Source organism: Pleurodeles waltl, chromosome 1_2, assembly GCF_031143425.1.
Source record: "Pleurodeles waltl isolate 20211129_DDA chromosome 1_2, aPleWal1.hap1.20221129, whole genome shotgun sequence".
Classification (NCBI taxonomy): Eukaryota; Metazoa; Chordata; class Amphibia; order Caudata; family Salamandridae; genus Pleurodeles; species Pleurodeles waltl.
The window spans coordinates 798,907,231-798,925,821 of record NC_090437.1 but is presented as its reverse complement, the minus strand read 5'-3'; the positions used below and the strand labels follow the sequence as shown (position 1 = coordinate 798,925,821).

The 18,591-nt window shown below is 42.1% G+C and overlaps 1 protein-coding gene across 5 annotated transcripts in view; it reads left to right on the top strand.

The window, feature by feature from the left end:
- Nucleotides 1-18,591, top strand: part of NEK1 (NIMA related kinase 1) — an 800,483-nt gene that overhangs the window by 120,599 nt on the left and 661,293 nt on the right. For all 5 annotated transcript variants that reach the window (XM_069244156.1, XM_069244192.1, XM_069244183.1 and 2 more), the window contains exon 7: nucleotides 17,411-17,465. In XM_069244156.1, the coding sequence (XP_069100257.1) occupies nucleotides 17,411-17,465 (55 nt within the window). The remainder of the gene's footprint in view (nucleotides 1-17,410; nucleotides 17,466-18,591) is intronic.

The following is an 18,591-nucleotide window of genomic DNA, read 5'->3' as shown; positions in this document are numbered from 1 at the left end:
AGATGAGTTGGATAGAAAGGACCATACTCTAACCCAGATACATATATATGTATCTCTGGTATCTAATATATAGAAGCAGCCTCTAAATTAGACATGTTCATATCACAAGACAAAGATGGCGATGTTCCACCGACTTACCCGATCCTTGCTGCAGTGAGTGCTATAAGTAACACGCGAAGATATTGGATACACTGATTGCACAATAATCAGACAGCACTTACAAAGAAATCTCCTTGAGTATGCAGACATTAAGGGAAATTTACAGGGGATATTTTGAACTAGGTTATTTATCAGATCTGGTCTTAAAAGTTAACAGTCAATAGTTATACGAATCAATGATTTCATTGACTTATCACAACCCATGCCACATAAAATGAAGAAAATATAGGGAGTCTGCTGGGAAGTTGAAAACAACACATCAAAGAAGCAGTCCATTGCCTGATCTATTTGAAAGAAAACATTGGAAAACAAAATAAACAAGCTGGAAAATCTGCCAGTAGGACTAAATGAAACAGCCTCCATTTTGGATAATACGCCAAGAGCAGTCAGAGCAATAACATCTGCAACGATTAGAAATGGAATCTGGGACTCCGAGATAAGGCAAAGATTGCTCAATAGCTCTTACATTCTCCATAGTGTATCAAGAAAGAGCAAAGAGCTTAATATCTTCAGTTACAAAGGCTGAAAACCAGTCTGACAAAGTTCAACCATACATGAGCAAGCGACATAAAAAAAACTTTGTAAATTAAAAAATAAATAAATGAAAACAGTAAAAGTATTTCTTAATTTGTGTCCCAAGAACAAAAAAGTACCCAAGAGAAAACTAGCATGATTCAGAAACAACAATAATGATACCATATTTAGAAATAACTACAACAGTCCATACAACTAGAACCATTGAAACATCGTTTCCACAATGAAATAAATCTTTCTTGGTAAATCAGGAAAACACTGACATCATCTCATCGGAAATTTCGTCATCACCCGAGCAATGTCTAAAAGACAGCAGAAACAGAATTAACACAGGTCAAGGAAATTGTCCTAGAACGGTGGTCCAATGATGGGATTATAACTCTCCTCTAATAAAAATGGCAATTATACCAACTAACAAAACTAAAAACACGGGAAAAAGTAGTAAATAATAAAGATGTCCTAATACAAATCGACATGAGGAGCAGAAGGAAAATAACCTGTCTGATAAATGTCCTGGAAACGTTGAGAAGACTATGATTCAGACAACTGGATTAGGTCACAAAGATTCCTTTAGCCATACAGATTCTAAGTATTCCAGTCAATCAACTAAAGACATCTGGGCTCTTAATTTATTTCCCAATAAATGTGATATGGATGAAATGAATGCTTCTTTACAATTTAATTTCTGTCCCATCTGCATTTATCCAAGACCCATATGACGTCATGCATCAGCATAGCATACTCAAACGAATGCATCACTCAAACGAATGCATCCTTTTGAGGATCTGGAATAAACCGACTTATGTGACATTCTTGACAGATAAAAATCTAGAGAAGGAATTCATTCATACTAGTTGCTCAAAAATAAACTGTTACTTGAAAATGTTGAGTAAGAACAAAACCCTTAGTGAATGGAGAATAAACTTGAAATCAAAAGAGTGTAAAAAATGCCACTACTTCTCAAGACATGAACATAAGAATAAACCAGGCCTAACAACAAATTCAGCACCAAGCCTTTCGCCAACATTTTAAAACCCTGATAAAGGGGTATTCAGTGAGGTAGATAAAATAATTACCAGAACAGACAAACACAATGTGGGAAGGAACATAAACCCCACAGCTGATCTAGCTAACCTTAATGCACGAAAACAAGGACGCAACCAGAACATAGGCCTTAATCATAGTAACTTGATATTCCTGATATCGGATCACATTACACTACTGTTTATTCAGGAATAAGGAATGAATTCGAACTAAGAACCTTTTTAAATAACTATAATATCTACTTGCAAGAAACCTGGAAAATAATTGTTAGCTTTCAAAATTTCAGAAATGTAAATATTCCAGCTACTAAAGGTGAAATGGACGGAACTAGTCACGGTCTTGAATTCTAATAAACAACAATTTAGATTTGATAACTCAAAGAACTACAAGTAACTCCAAATATGTCAACGTTGTATGGTTGAAGTTTCATTCGAATTACTGTATTCTGTCACGATTCACCCTGAGCTTACCGTCGATGTTGGAGAGAGGTGGTGAGCGGCCCCGGTTCCTGCAAGTCCTGCTCTGGCCGAGGTAGGGGCGACCCCTTCCGGTAGCCACGGTGCTGTTTGACAATAGTAAGCCACTACAGTCCGTGCCCTCCAGAAGGAGTCCCAGAGGAAAAACCCCAAAAAGGGTAAAAAACCTCCAACAGGAACTCCCTGAAACAGATGGAGGACACAAGGAATTAGAAGGTGGTATCGGGCGGCTCCGACTGACCCTGGTTTTCTGTCTAGGCACCCTACGCCGGAGAGCTTGGTGGTGCAGGCCTCCTGTTCATCCAAGTCAGCGCCTGGTTCTTTCCCGACGGTGCCTGGGGACAGAGATTCAAAGAAACTAGAGGCGCAGTCCAAGAAGATTTTTTCGTCCTGCAGTCTGGCGTTGAAGGCCACCAACGCAACCTGTATCCTGGGGAGGTATATTCATGCTCTGCTGGATGACATTTCCTCATCATTTACAGAGCTTCCTCAGGGTCTTTTGGATCTTGTTTCAAATGCCCAGGCTGCTGCGACCCAGATTATCCAGACGGGACTGGATACCACCGACTCGGTAGCCAGAGCAATGGGCACAACTGTGGTGGCAAGGAGACAGGCCTGGCTCCGTAACTCGGGCTTTTCTGCGGATGTACAGTCCACATTGTTGGATCTCCCGTTTGATGGGGACAAACTGTTTGGAGCCAAGGCTGATTCGGCCTTGAAACGTTTTAAGGAGAGCAGGGCCACGGCTAAGTCGCTAGGGCTCCAAGCTCCTTCTTCCACGGCCTCTTCCAGATTTTTCAGGAGGTTTCGTGGATTTGGGCGTGGCTCTTCCTCCTCTTCCTTTCGGGGAAGATATCAGCAACCTGCCTCTTCCCATCCCTATAGATCTTTTAGGGGGAGAGGTAGGGTCCGCACCAGAGGAGCCTCTCAGCAGCACTCTGCCTCTTCCTCATCCTCTGGCGGGGTGCAGCAGGGGAAGCAGCCTTAGGCTTCCACCATTTCCCACTCACTCCTCTCCTGTAGGGGGAAGATTACAGCATTTTCTCACCAAGTGGAAGACTGTTACAACGGACACTTGGGTTCTCAGTATTGTGGGAAAAGGCTACACCCTTCCCTTTCGGGAGTTCCCGCCCCTCATCCCGCCCCGTCCTTCTTATTGTTCAGAAGAACACCTCCTGTTGCTAGAACAGGAGGTACAAGCCCTCCTTTCAAAGGGCGCGGTGGAGTTGGTCCCAGAGCAGGAAAGGGGTCGAGGATGTTACTCAAGGTATTTCCTGATTCCCAAGAAGGATGGTCGTTTGAGACCAATCCTGCACCTGAGGATCTTGAATTGGTTCCTCAAGCAGGAAAAGTTCAAGATGCTGACCCTAGCACAGGTGCTTTTGGCGTTGAACAAGGAAGACTGGATGGTGTCTGTCGACTTGCAGGATGCTTACTTTCATATCCCGATACTCAAGTCACACAGGAAGTATCTCCGGTTTGTGGTGGGATCGCAGCACTATCAGTTTGCGGTCCTTCCGTTTGGTCTTACTTCAGCACCTCGAGTCTTCACGAAGGTGATGTCGGTGGTTGCGGCAGAACTCAGAAGGAAGGGGATAGCAGTATTCCCTTACTTGGACGACTGGTTGATCAAAGCCAAGTCCCCGGAGCTTGTGTCGCATCATCTGCAGTCAACAACCCAGTTGTTGTTCGACCTGGGTTTTTCGGTGAACGAGCCCAAATCTCACCTAGAGCCCTCTCAGCGCCTCCTGTTCATAGGGGCAGTACTGGATACAACATTGGGTCAGGCCTTTCCTCCGCCTCAGCGGATTCAAGATATTCAGGATTTGGTTCCAATGTTTCGAAATGGAGCGGTAGTTCCAGTCCTCAAGGTCCTTCGTCTGCTCGGTCTGTTTGCCTCCTGCATTCTGTTGGTTACGCATGCTCGCTGGCACATGAGGGCTCTTCAGTGGTGCCTTCGAAGGCAGTGGTCTCAACACAAAGGGGATCTAGAGGGTACTGTCAAGATCTCCAGAGATGCTGCTGTGGATTTGAAGTGGTGGATTGCAAGCAACAATCTTTCACAAGGAAAGCCGTTCCAGCAGTCGCCACCAGCGGCCACAGTCATAACGGATGCTTCCACTCTAGGGTGGGGAGCTCATCTGGGGGATCTGGAGATCAAAGGTCTTTGGTCTCCAGAGGAACAGATGTTTCACATCAATCTGTTAGAGTTACGGGCTGTACGTCTGGCTCTCAAGGCCTTCCTCCCTTCCCTTCGTGGTCAGTCGGTACAGGTCCTAACGGACAATACTACCACGATGTGGTACATAAACAAGCAGGGAGGAGTGGGGTCGTACCTTCTCTGCAGAGAAGCTCTTCGACTATGGTCCTGGGCAAAGGACCATCAGATTTGCTTGATAGCAAACCATCTGGCCGGAGTCTTGAACGTGCGTGCGGACAGTCTCAGTCGCCAATTCTCGGCAGACCACGAGTGGCGTCTCCATCCAGATCAAGTCCGTTTAATCTTCCAGAGGTGGGGGTTTCCTCGGGTAGATCTGTTTGCCACTCGAGAGAACGCGCATTGTCCGTTATTCTGCAGCCTCCAGTATCCGATGCAGGGAGCGTTGGGGGACGCGTTTCAAATAACCTGGTGCGGCCAGTTGCTTTACGCGTTTCCTCCCATACCCTTGATTCCTCGAGTATTGAGGAAGATTCGCCAGGACCGGGCTCTAGTCATCCTAATAGCTCCGGATTGGCCAAGGAGGGTATGGTACTCCGACCTTCTCCAACTCTCAATGTGCCCTCCGCTCCGTCTCCCTTTCAGGGCAGACCTCCTCTCGCAGTCGCAGGGGCAGGTTCTACACCCCAACCTCCAGAGTCTGCACCTACATGCCTGGAGATTGAACGGGGCAACCTGAGTTCCTTCTCTTTCCCGCCTGAGGTAGTGGATGTTATATTAGCGGCCAGGCGACACTCCACTAAATCTATCTACGCTAATAGATGGTCTAAATTTGTTGCGTGGTGTGGAGAGAGGCAGATTGATCCTTTGCATGCTCATCTATCGGACGTTTTGTCTTTTGCTCTGTCTCTAGCGCAGAAAGGTTGTGCAGTGGCTACCATTAAGGGTTATTTATCGGCCTTGTCAGCCTTCATATGTCTTCCAGACCAACCATCTTTATTTAAATCCCCTATTGTTATCATATTCTTGAAAGGTCTTCTAAATAAATATCCTCCAAAGCCATTCGTTATGCCGCAATGGGATTTGTCCTTGGTCCTGACTTTCCTTATGGGGTCCCCTTTTGAACCTATGCATTCTTGCCCCTTAAGGTATTTGGTTTTAAAAACAGTCTTCCTGATAGCTATAACATCAGCAAGGAGAGTGAGTGAGTTGCAGGCCTTATCAGTAAAGCCCCCTTATACAACTTTTTATGGGGATAAGGTGGTGTTGAGGACCAAGGCTGCTTTCCTCCCGAAGGTTGTTTCACCCTTCCATTTGTCTCAGGCAATTACTTTGTCCACGTTCTATCCTCCGCCTCATCCTTCCAAAGAGGAAGAAAGACTGCACCGTCTGGACCCAAAGAGGGCGTTGAGCTTCTTTATTGATAGAACAAAGGATTTCAGGCTGGAGGATCAGCTGTTTATTGGATACGTGGGCAAGAGGAGAGGAAAGGCAGTCCACAAGAGAACACTATCCAGGTGGGTTGTTCTTTGCATTAAAATCTGTTACTCTTTGGCAAAGAAGGATCCTCCTGAGGGCATTAGAGCTCATTCCACCAGAGCTAAGTCGGCCACTTCGGCCTTGGCCAGAGGTGTTCCTGTGGTCGACATCTGCAAGGCCGCAACTTGGTCGTCCCTTCACACTTTTGCAAAACATTACTGTTTGGATTCTGAGGTTAGAAGGGACGGCCATTTTGCACGGTCAGTGCTGCAGGATTTCTTGGTTTGACCATTTAGGCACCCACCGCCGGGCGTGGTACTGCTTTGGGACTCTATTCATTAGGTGAGGAATCCACAGGTAGTTGTATCCATCAGAAGAACGAGTTACTTACCTTCGGTAACGACTTTTCTGGTGGATACATTAGCTACCTGTGGATTCCTCACGGTCCCACCCGCCTCCCCGTTGCCTTTCTGGTCTTACCAAGTAATCCTTGAGTACGCTCCTCTTGGTCTTTGAGGGTGCAATAGATGTTGTATATATTATATGTATATATGTATATATCTTTGTGTATATACTTGATGTGTAGATATATATTTTAAAAAGAGAGAGTTATATATATATATATAAAAGATTTACAGTTATTCATGCAATGTTGTGTATTTTTACAATGTAATGGGATGTTGCCTTGCTCTTTCATTGCATTGCCTGGTTGTTCTCATGCACGTAAAAAATGATTGGTACTGACGTCCGCACGTCGTCGAGGACCTCTTATTGCCTGTATGACGTCAGACGGCGTCGCGTGGGCTAGAGTGACGTCCTCGTCGACGTGCAGAGACTAGTAAGAAGATTTCCGTCGAATGCTGGCGCCATGGGAGTATTCATTAGGTGAGGAATCCACAGGTAGCTAATGTATCCACCAGAAAAGTCGTTACCGAAGGTAAGTAACTCGTTCTTTTGCCCCACTCAGTGAACAGTCATATTATCTTACACCTACCTCAGACTCTTTTGCACCTATATTAGAGGCTTCCCAGGCTAAGAATATACACGTTGTCACTGCCGAGATAGTTATGCTAGGGCAAACCTAGCCACTATTTTCTATTGACATAAAATCAGACAATTAATCAGTTTATGGTAGGGAAATGATTTTAGATGGTAACCTAAACTCCACTACTGTTAATACCCATATAGATATGGGCAACTTCTTCCATGATCTTGACCTAACAGATGAGTTGGATAGAAAGGACCATACTCTAACCCAGATACATATATATGTATCTCTGGTATCTAATATATAGAAGCAGCCTCTAAATTAGACATGTTCATATCACAAGACAAAGATGGCGATGTTCCACCGACTTACCCGATCCTTGCTGCAGTGAGTGCTATAAGTAACACGCGAAGATATTGGATACACTGATTGCACAATAATCAGACAGCACTTACAAAGAAATCTCCTTGAGTATGCAGACATTAAGGGAAATTTACAGGGGATATTTTATACTAGGTTATTTATCAGATCTGGTCTTAAAAGTTAACAGTCAATAGTTATACGAATCAATGATTTCATTGACTTATCACAACCCATGCCACATAAAATGAAGAAAATATAGGGAGTCTGCTGGGAAGTTGAAAACAACACATCAAAGAAGCAGTCCATTGCCTGATCTATTTGAAAGAAAACATTGGAAAACAAAATAAACAAGCTGGAAAATCTGCCAGTAGGACTAAATGAAACAGCCTCCATTTTGGATAATACGCCAAGAGCAGTCAGAGCAATAACATCTGCAACGATTAGAAATGGAATCTGGGACTCCGAGATAAGGCAAAGATTGCTCAATAGCTCTTACATTCTCCATAGTGTATCAAGAAAGAGCAAAGAGCTTAATATCTTCAGTTACAAAGGCTGAAAACCAGTCTGACAAAGTTCAACCATACATGAGCAAGCGACATAAAAAAAACTTTGTAAATTAAAAAATAAATAAATGAAAACAGTAAAAGTATTTCTTAATTTGTGTCCCAAGAACAAAAAAGTACCCAAGAGAAAACTAGCATGATTCAGAAACAACAATAATGATACCATATTTAGAAATAACTACAACAGTCCATACAACTAGAACCATTGAAACATCGTTTCCACAATGAAATAAATCTTTCTTGGTAAATCAGGAAAACACTGACATCATCTCATCGGAAATTTCGTCATCACCCGAGCAATGTCTAAAAGACAGCAGAAACAGAATTAACACAGGTCAAGGAAATTGTCCTAGAACGGTGGGCCAATGATGGGATTATAACTCTCCTCTAATAAAAATGGCAATTATACCAACTAACAAAACTAAAAACACGGGAAAAAGTAGTAAATAATAAAGATGTCCTAATACAAATCGACATGAGGAGCAGAAGGAAAATAACCTGTCTGATAAATGTCCTGGAAACGTTGAGAAGACTATGATTCAGACAACTGGATTAGGTCACAAAGATTCCTTTAGCCATACAGATTCTAAGTATTCCAGTCAATCAACTAAAGACATCTGGGCTCTTAATTTATTTCCCAATAAATGTGATATGGATGAAATGAATGCTTCTTTACAATTTAATTTCTGTCCCATCTGCATTTATCGAAGACCCATATGATGTCATGCATCAGCATAGCATACTCAAACGAATGCATCACTCAAACGAATGCATCCTTTTGAGGATCTGGAATAAACCGACTTATGTGACATTCTTGACAGATAAAAATCTAGAGAAGGAATTCATTCATACTAGTTGCTCAAAAATAAACTGTTACTTGAAAATGTTGAGTAAGAACAAAACCCTTAGTGAATGGAGAATAAACTTGAAATCAAAAGAGTGTAAAAAATGCCACTACTTCTCAAGACATGAACATAAGAATAAACCAGGCCTAACAACAAATTCAGCACCAAGCCTTTCGCCAACATTTTAAAACCCTGATAAAGGGGTATTCAGTGAGGTAGATAAAATAATTACCAGAACAGACAAACACAATGTGGGAAGGAACATAAACCCCACAGCTGATCTAGCTAACCTTAATGCACGAAAACAAGGACGCAACCAGAACATAGGCCTTAATCATAGTAACTTGATATTCCTGATATCGGATCACATTACACTACTGTTTATTCAGGAATAAGGAATGAATTCGAACTAAGAACCTTTTTAAATAACTATAATATCTACTTGCAAGAAACCTGGAAAATAATTGTTAGCTTTCAAAATTTCAGAAATGTAAATATTCCAGCTACTAAAGGTGAAATGGACGGAACTAGTCACGGTCTTGAATTCTAATAAACAACAATTTAGATTTGATAACTCAAAGAACTACAAGTAACTCCAAATATGTCAACGTTGTATGGTTGAAGTTTCATTCGAATTACTGTATTCTGTCACGATTCACCCTGAGCTTACCGTCGATGTTGGAGAGAGGTGGTGAGCGGCCCCGGTTCCTGCAAGTCCTGCTCTGGCCGAGGTAGGGGCGACCCCTTCCGGTAGCCACGGTGCTGTTTGACAATAGTAAGCCACTACAGTCCGTGCCCTCCAGAAGGAGTCCCAGAGGAAAAACCCCAAAAAGGGTAAAAAACCTCCAACAGGAACTCCCTGAAACAGATGGAGGACACAAGGAATTAGAACTTAAGATCCTGGAATTCTGGAGACTGAAGACAGATCAAGAACAACTGGCGCCACAAGAGGAAACCAGCCGGAGCGTGACTACCACCGTAGGAGTGTTGCAACGCAATGAGAAGGAAGATAGATTCCCCTTATATACCCCTAGACAGGAAGTGGGAAACAGGAAGTAGTAATACCACCATCTTGGTTTGGGAAAAGGTCATAACTTAAAATAGAAAACATGCTCCTGAGAAAAGAGAAACAATGCATGCAGGGAAGAGAGGAAGGAACAGCATGCTGGGAAGGAGAAAGGCATGCTTATAAGCTAGTCATGTGTAGGCAGACGGCTTTTGTATGTGTGACAGGTAAGTGGGTATATGGAGGGAAGTCCCTGGCATCCTAGCGCGTTAATTAGTTTTGCGCGCTGAGCGCGGCGAGGACCGTGACCCGATTCGGGGTCTCCGGCCCTGCCGCGCTTGCAAGGTAACTCGCGGCCGGAGAACCGAGCTTGAACCGAGCTGCGGCTTCTCCTGCGGCCCGCCCGCGGGCCGCCGCGGTCTCCTCGGATTGCGCCGCTGCGGCCTGTGCTCGCGGCCGCGGCGCTACATATTCAGCTTATTAATTCCACCACCATAAAGGACAAAAACAAATCATTTAAATAATAAATCAAGTCGAAATCATTAAAAAATACAGTGGTTATAATAACTGGAGACTTAAAAATTTGTTATACTCTGTTAACCCCTTCGCTGCCAGGCCTTTTCCCCTCAGGTGCCAGGCCTTTTTTTGGCTATTTGGGGCAGTTTGCGCTTAGGCCCTCATAAATTTTTGTCCACATAAGCTACCCACGCCAAATTTGCGTCCTTTTTTTCCAACATCCAAGGGATTCTAGAGATACCCAGAGTTTGTGTGTTCCCCTGAAGGAGACCAAGAAATTAGCCAAAATACAGCAAACATTTCTTTTTTTTTTTTTTTTAAAGAACTGCAGAAGAAGGCTTGTGGTTTTTCCCCTGAAAATGGCATCAACAAAGGGTTTGCGATGCTAAAATCACCGTCTTCCCATCTTTCAGGAACAGGCAGACTTGAATCAGAAAACCCAATTTTTCAACACAATTGTGGCATTTTACTGGGACATACCCCATTTTTAAAAAATGTTGTGCTTTCAGCCTCCTTCCAGTTAGAGACAGAAATGGGTGTGAAGCCAATGCTGGATCCCGGACAGCTAAACATTTCTGAAAAGTAGACAAAATTCTGAATTCAGCAAGGGGTCATTTTTGTAGATCCTACAAGGGTTTCCTACAGAAAATATTGAAATTGAGGTGAAAAAAAAGCAATTTTTCTCCACGTTTTACTCTAACTTTTTCCTGCGATGTCAGATTTTTTTAAAGCAATATACCGTTATGTTTGCTAGACTTTTCTGGTTGCAAGGATATATAGGGCTTGTGTAGGTTCATCAAGAACCCTAGGTACCGAGAGCCAATAAATGAGCTGCACCTTGCCATGGGTTTTCATTCTGTACCGGGTGTACAGCAATTCATTTGCTGAAATATAAAGAGTGAAAAATAGGTATCAAGAAAACCTTTGTATTTCCAAAATGGGCACAAGATAAAGTGATGAGAAGCAGTGGTTATTTGCACATCTCTGAATTCTGGGGTGCCCATACTAGCATGTGAATTACACAGCATTTCTCAAATAGATGTCTTTTTTACACACTGTCTTATATTTGGAAGGAAAAAATGTAGAGAAAGACAAGGGGCAATAACACTTGTTTTACTATTCTGTGTTCCCCCAAGTCTCCCGATAAAAATGGTACCTCACTTGCATGGGTAGGCCTAATGCTCGCGACAGGAAATGCAACGTGGACACATTACATTTTTACATTGAAATCTGACGTCTTTTTTGCTAAGTGCCTAGCTGTAGATTTTGGCCTCTAGCTCAGCCGGCACCTAGGGAAACCTACCAAACTTGCGCATTTCTGAAAACTAGATACCTAGGGGAATCCAAGATGGGGTGGCTTGTGGGGCTCTCACCACGCTTTGGCGCCCAGAATCCTTTGCAAACCACACAATTTGGCCACAAAAACACTTTTTCCTCACATTTCGGTGACAGAAAGTTCTGGAATCTGAGAGGAGCCATATATTTCCTTCCACCCAGCGTTCCCCCAAGTTTCCCGTTTTTGGTCCTGGGCTCAGCAGCCATCTAGGGAAACCTACCAAACCCAGACATTTCTGAAAAGTACACAACCGAAGGAGTCCAGGGAGGTGTGACTTTCGTGGATCCCCCAATGTTTTCTTACCCAGAATCCTCACAAACTTCAAATTCAGCTAAAAAAAATCACATTTTTCCCTCATTTCTGTGTGGGATCACTGCACCGGGACAAATTTCCTACCAACCAACGTTCTCCTCAGTCTCCCGGTAAAAATTATACCTTACTTGTGTAGGTGGGCCAAGTGCCTGTGACAGGGATGAGCCAAAAACATGTTGAAATTTAGGGGGCACCAAAGTGGGTCCAAAATGGCAGTTTGAAAAAAAAACATTTTTAGGCTGACAAGTACAGCCGAATTTTTATCGGTATAGATGAGACAATGTTGGGTGGTAGGAGTTTTGTGGATTCCTGCAGATTCCGGAAGCTTCCATCACAAAAATGTGGGACAAATGTGTGATTTCCAGCAAAGTTGGAGGTTTGCAAGGCATTGTGGGTAAGAAAATGGTGCAGGGTGCATGTGAAGCACACCACCCTGGAATCAACCAGATGTTTAGTTTTCAGATGTGTCTACGTCTTGTGGATTTTTCTACATGGCAGCGCCCCAAAGTAAAAAAAAAGTGCAGCCCTCACCATTCCAAGTGGGACGATTTTGAGAGTTACCAAGCTCTCAGTCCCAAATGTAAAACCAAAACCCAAAATAATCAAATGTCTTCTTGCTTGCCGTGGGATAAGATGTTTTAGTGTGCGGGGGAGAGCTAAAAGACTGTTACCCCCTTCAGTTCTGGTGGGGGCATAACCAGGCCCATACTGGTTGGTAGCCATCACCCCACAATTTTTTTTAATTCCCTGGCATCTAATAGACTTTCTGCCCTCCGTCCTGGGGTGTGGATTAGGGGTAATTGGCCAATCTGCCATTGGTTGGCAGAACAACTTTGGCCCCATTTATTTGGGGTGGGGGTATGGCCATACCCCCACCCTCTTATTTTGACAAAAAAAATCTTCTCTGGCTTTCAGATGGGCCTTCCAAAAATAGGCTGATCTGGCCTTAAGGGGGGGCAGATATGGCCAAGATTAATGTGCCCCCATGGGGAGCAACCCTTGCCCAAAGGGCTGCCCCCCCAATCAAAACACACACAAAACACACACACCAATCCTTGGTGTCTAGTGGCTTCTGCCGCCATTGGGGGCAGATTGGCCTAACAAAAATAGGCCGATCTGCCCCCAAGGGGGGGGGGCAGAAATGGCCTAAATACAAATTCCCCCCCAGGGGAGCTCCCCATACATAAAAACATAAAGTGAATTAAAAAAAATATATATCCCTGGTGTCTAGAGGTTTCTACCACTCCATGGGGAAGATCAGCCTAATTATATTAGGCCGATCTGACCCTGGGGGGGGGGGGGGGAGGAGAGAGGCAGAAATGGCCTCAAAATAATTTGGCCCCCTGGGGAAAGGCCCTTGACCAAGGGGCTGCTCCCCTTATGTGTAAGTATTGATAAAAAAAAAAAAATCCCTGGTGTGTAGTGGTTTCTGCCCCCAGGAGGGGCAGAAATGGCCTAAAAATAATTTGGCCCCATGGGGAGGGCCCTTGCCCAAGGGGCCGCTCCCCTTATTGAAATCCACAAAAAAAAAATCCCTTGTGTCTAGTGGGCATACGATCGGGCAGCAGAAATGTTTCGAGAGACATGCTTCCTTTCATGCCTCTCCCACCCCACCTCCCGGTCAGAAGAGAAATGCTTTTGCATTTCCCTTCCGGGATCTTCCAGCGCGATCCGAGATGACCTCTGATGAGGTCAGCGCGCAAATCGCGCGTTTACAATATTTAGACGTCACTGGGGGGGTGGAAGGGGAAGCAATTCCCCTTCCAGCCCTGCCAGGTGGGGTGGGTGGGAAGGAGGCCCTCGGGGGAGTGCCAGCGCTTCACCCGAGGGCCGGGTGCCGGACTTAACGGTTACGTCCTGGGCACACGAGCGGTGCTGCCCAGGACAGGCACAGTAGGGGTTAAAGAGGATGCCTATGATTCAGCATCAGCAGAATGCTCGTATTCTTTACCAGAATCATTGTATACAAGTAAAAAGCAGAACTGAATGGGTAAAATGACTAGTCTGACACTTTGTGATTTCGTTTTCTGCCACCTAAGTTGGAGACATGCAAATGACTGTCCAGCACAATACACCTTTAATGCGATGAGGAAAAAGTCAATAATAGATTCTAAATTTTTACACACGCATCTGAATTATATAAACCGGTGCATTTCAAAACTATAGCCAGACCACAGCATTTTCACCATTCATAGCACGTTACATTGGGCTAAAGAATTCAGAAGTTAACAACAGACTAGCAGTACAAACTGGAAAAAATGACAGTAAAAGTAGGAAAAATAATTCTCTATAACTGTATTTTTGACTCACATGTTATAAAACTTTGAGACCAAGAATTAGTCAGGAAATGTACTGAACTGACTAAAAGCTCTTGCCACTGAACCTTGAATGCTAATACTTCTACCACACTTTTTAATCAGATATTTTACTTTTTGTCTTCTACAGACACTCTTAAATTCTGCAACCATAATTGACATCAAACAAAATCTACTACAATACAAATATTAAATAAAGTTAATACAGGAAAAAAATAACATCTATTGAAAGCTGTGCCTTCATCAACAAGAGCCATGAACATCAAAAATGTAAAAGCACAGTAAAAAAGTAAATTGTTAGATTTGAAGCAAACAAGCAGGAAGGTTCATAAACGGGGCCAAATCCTCACTATTTTCAAGGACGTTGATGCCTTATATGTTTTGGCGCGAATTCCCTCAAGAAAGGATGCAACTGCCACACTCCTTACAGAATCTGGAAACATTACTTTTTGAAACTATATGAATGCACACAAGCTAATGCAACAATTACTAAATCCAAATGAGAGACATTTTAATATTTCATTATCCAAGCAGAAATGATAAAGTATATTAAAGCAATGCCATGCTCTCTCCTGGCCCTAATGGGCTGTAAAATGCACTCATGAGATGTAACATGGAAAAGTGGAGCCATCTAACGACTGCGGTTATCAGCTCAGTGATACATCATGGCCAGGTACTACCGTCTTGAAAAGGCTCTGTGCAACTCATTTTCAAATACGTTTTGGCAAAACCAATATGCAAGATCTGTTGACTTTGTCAGTGTGTTTTTTTAGCCATGTTCAGCAGCACCACAGCTTCACACTATGGCTAAAAGTAAAAAAAAAAAAGAAAAAATAGTTACTATGACATGGTCAGTGTTGGCTTTTTTTGTTTTTCACAAAACATTTACAAAGCCTAATTGCTCTACTATTTGGGTTCTTAATGTTTTAAACCATGTTGTACAACTGCATGCTTGCTATGTAACATGGTTAAAAGTAGAAGTAAAAAAAAGAAGGAAAAAAAAAGCTATAACAAACAAAGTGGTGCAGTGCATATTCTACCAAGTTAGAAGGCAGCAAAGAAGAGTGATAATGAGGCCAACGAATGGTAAGTAATGGACAGGGTAAAATCACCTTTTCATTTTTTTCCCCCAGACACAAGATCGTCACCATAGTACAGCACATCCATGCTGCTTGCAGACGAGATCTAAAAAAGAGTAAAAGATATTCCAAAAAATTATCGGTTAATCGCACTATTAGATGTGGGTGGAAAAATTTTCGCAAAACATCTGTTATCCTTCTTGGAAGAAGTGTGGAAATGAATAACACTACATTATTCCACCAGACTGGTTTTGACCCAAATGCTGTACAATAAACAATATTGCGGCATTAAATATCTTAGGGCAAAAAACATGCACTAGCAAGATAAAACCTTTTGCATGTTTCAGTGACTACTCAGCAGCTTTCCATACAATGGGTAGTTGACTCTTGACTAAATTAGCTTGCATGGGGATAGAATAGTTTCTGTTACAATTAATTATCGATCTCAGCAGTGACACGTGGGTCATGGAGGGTGATGACCTCAAAAATCACTACAAACCATGGCTTGAAACAGGGGTGCCTTCTGGCACTGTTACCCTTCTCCTCTACATAGCAGATTTACCGGAACTGCTGCAACAAAACAACGGAGATGCACCAAAACTTGCAAGTGCATAGGGTTTGTACTTAGCTTACTCTCATGACTTCTAGTTACACACACATAATACAGAAAACTATGTTTAAATTAATTACAGCAAGACCAAGTTAATGTTATTTGGATGTATTAGCCCAAAATATAACTGGCAAGTACTAACTTTGAGTTTGTAGTTTCTTCCACATACCATTGAGTGAAAATGGGAAAGAAAAAATCTTAATTTCGAATTTGCACATTGAACACTTGTAAGTTTAAACCTCCATTACACCTGGAACCATAAAAAGATGTGTAATTAAGTATGGTGGATGCCTCACCATAGCGGTTGCTAAAGAAAAACGTGTTGCAATTTTTTCCTATGGTGCACTACTCTGAAAACCAACCACAGTTGATTAACTGGAAACCATTTTTCTTTCCTGTGTAGGAAAACTGTTTAAGATTTGAGCTAGCTCTTAACGTCACTGAAGGCATTAACAAATACAAATTAAATAAATGACTATATACACTGCCAAGTATCTGGGATGAACACTCTAAAATCAATGATTAAAGAAGAGTTGGTAAGGCATGATCAAGAGTTATTACTTCCTGAACCTTATATCACCAAAGCGCTGTCAGTTTATAACATTCCGTCCTTTAACGAATTAATAAAAATGCCTAGAGCTCCTCGTATGTTATCAAAAAAGCAATAAATTAAGCCTACTGTTTTTCTAAAGGACATAAAGAAATCTTTAGCATACAAAATAATACATATACAGTAGGAATATAGACACTACCGAGACAACTCTAGCTGAATTTCAACATAAGCACTTGAATAAAGAAATCTTATTTATGTGTTAGACTCTTTTTGAGTATTCATAGCTCCTGAAAAGAAAAAATAAAAGAATAATCTTTGCAGGCTCGGTAACAGAGGTCAGCAAGGTATTCAATGAGTACTGTGTGTGAGGTTTGCTCGACTTACGAAAGAAATATCTAAAAACTATTTTCTGTGTAATAGGAGTCAGAACAATCTGTGAGGCAACGTTATACTGTTTTACGGGTACAACACCAAAACATATTGGACATGCTATTTAATATCTAGACAATCTGTTCATTTAATGCTTTTAAAAATGTGATTGATTTTATGAATAATGAATATTGTCATGAACTGTGGTTTTAAGGAATACTGATTTATGAAATTGCAGATCACTCCAAGACAACCCACCACTCCTTTCATCTTCCCAGATGCAGGCTCACCCAATGCTGAACGTGTTCTCCTGCTGCTTTAGATTAGTCCAAGGTGTAAATACTCTTCAGACCATGCTTACTGCTTTGCTGGAATAATTTGCTACCTGTAACGGGCTTATGACAGTCTAAAAAGCTTGAAGCAGTAAGAATATTGACGCTCCATGTTTTAAACTTCTGTACAAGTAACTTATACAGTGGTATACACAAACGCAAAAACACTAGTAGTTTCCCAAAATCTACCATGGCGAGCTCATTAGTGTTGTGGGAAGGGTGAGGAAAAAAGAACAGACCCGGATTCATGCTGCATCACTTCCTACTAGCACAACAGAAAATAATTGTTAGCCTAGTAATTACATCATTCTTGTATGATCCATATTCTCTTCCATGTTCTACAATAACTTGACTTACATTTTTTTTTGTCTAGTGACATTTGGGCTCTGGGTTGTGTTCTTTATGAAATGTGCACACTGAAACACGCAGTAAGTATGGTCCTTACAAAATTATAAGAAATAACATAAAAAATGAAAATACCTTTTTTGTGCTTTTCATTGCTTCTTAATGCATATTGTTTTGTGAACAGTTGAGATTACTAATGCATGCTATCAAATTTGTTTCCCTTGAAATGTGTTTCTAAATATAGTCAAGAGGAGTTTTGTACATTATTGTTGATTAGATAAAGCACAACCCTCTGAGTTCAGAAACAACAGCTTCTGCAGATTCACCTCCTAAGTGATTCACTCAATGATCCCCTCTTTGCAGTGCCAGATGAGAGTAGCTCTTCATTTTACACTGATCCGTCCATACTTTGATTTAAGCGGTTGTTACAAATCAGACTTAGCAATGTCATCAGCACCAAGAGTTAGCAGTTGTTGCATGCATAAAAGGATGCCATGATTTTAATAGAAAAGAAAATAAGCTTTCATTTAGTTTTAAACTATACAAAGTGTCCAAAACCCTAAAAGACAAATATACAACAGGTAATTGATAAAACTGAAACAAAATGTAATATTTGAATTAATTGATAAACTCTGTTGGCAATACGTCGTTGTTATTGCCCAGCTGTGAAGAAGACTTTTCTTTATAGGAGGTTGAAGAAAAATCACTGTGAATGTCATTGTTATTAGGTCAGATGTAGCATGGAAAATTGAGAAAGAGCACAGAGTTACCAGTTATGCATTATACTTAGTTACAGATCAGTGAAGCCGTATGTGCAAGCAGCCCATTACACCCATTCTGATGAATTGCCGACATTTCCCATTATCTCGTTTCTTCTCTGTTGCCTGTCCCTGGCAGTGTGTTGGCCTTGCCCAAATTACATGGTTTCTGGCTTGCCTTTGTCTCTTAAACAGCTGTTCTTCCATCTACATTACGTATTTTTAGGACAGGAAGCCAAGAAGTTTGAAATTGGCGGCAGGTGAAACAGGTTGGCTGTACTGAGCTGTCACTTAATAAGGACTTAATTGTATCACATACCAAGATGAGCAACTTGGTCAAAATTCTTGTGCGGGTGCCATTTATGTGCAGCCACTGATACACAGAAAGTTCAAAACTCTTAAGAAAGGGCTAGAAGACATACCATAGTTATGGCATTTCTAGTTCTTGCTA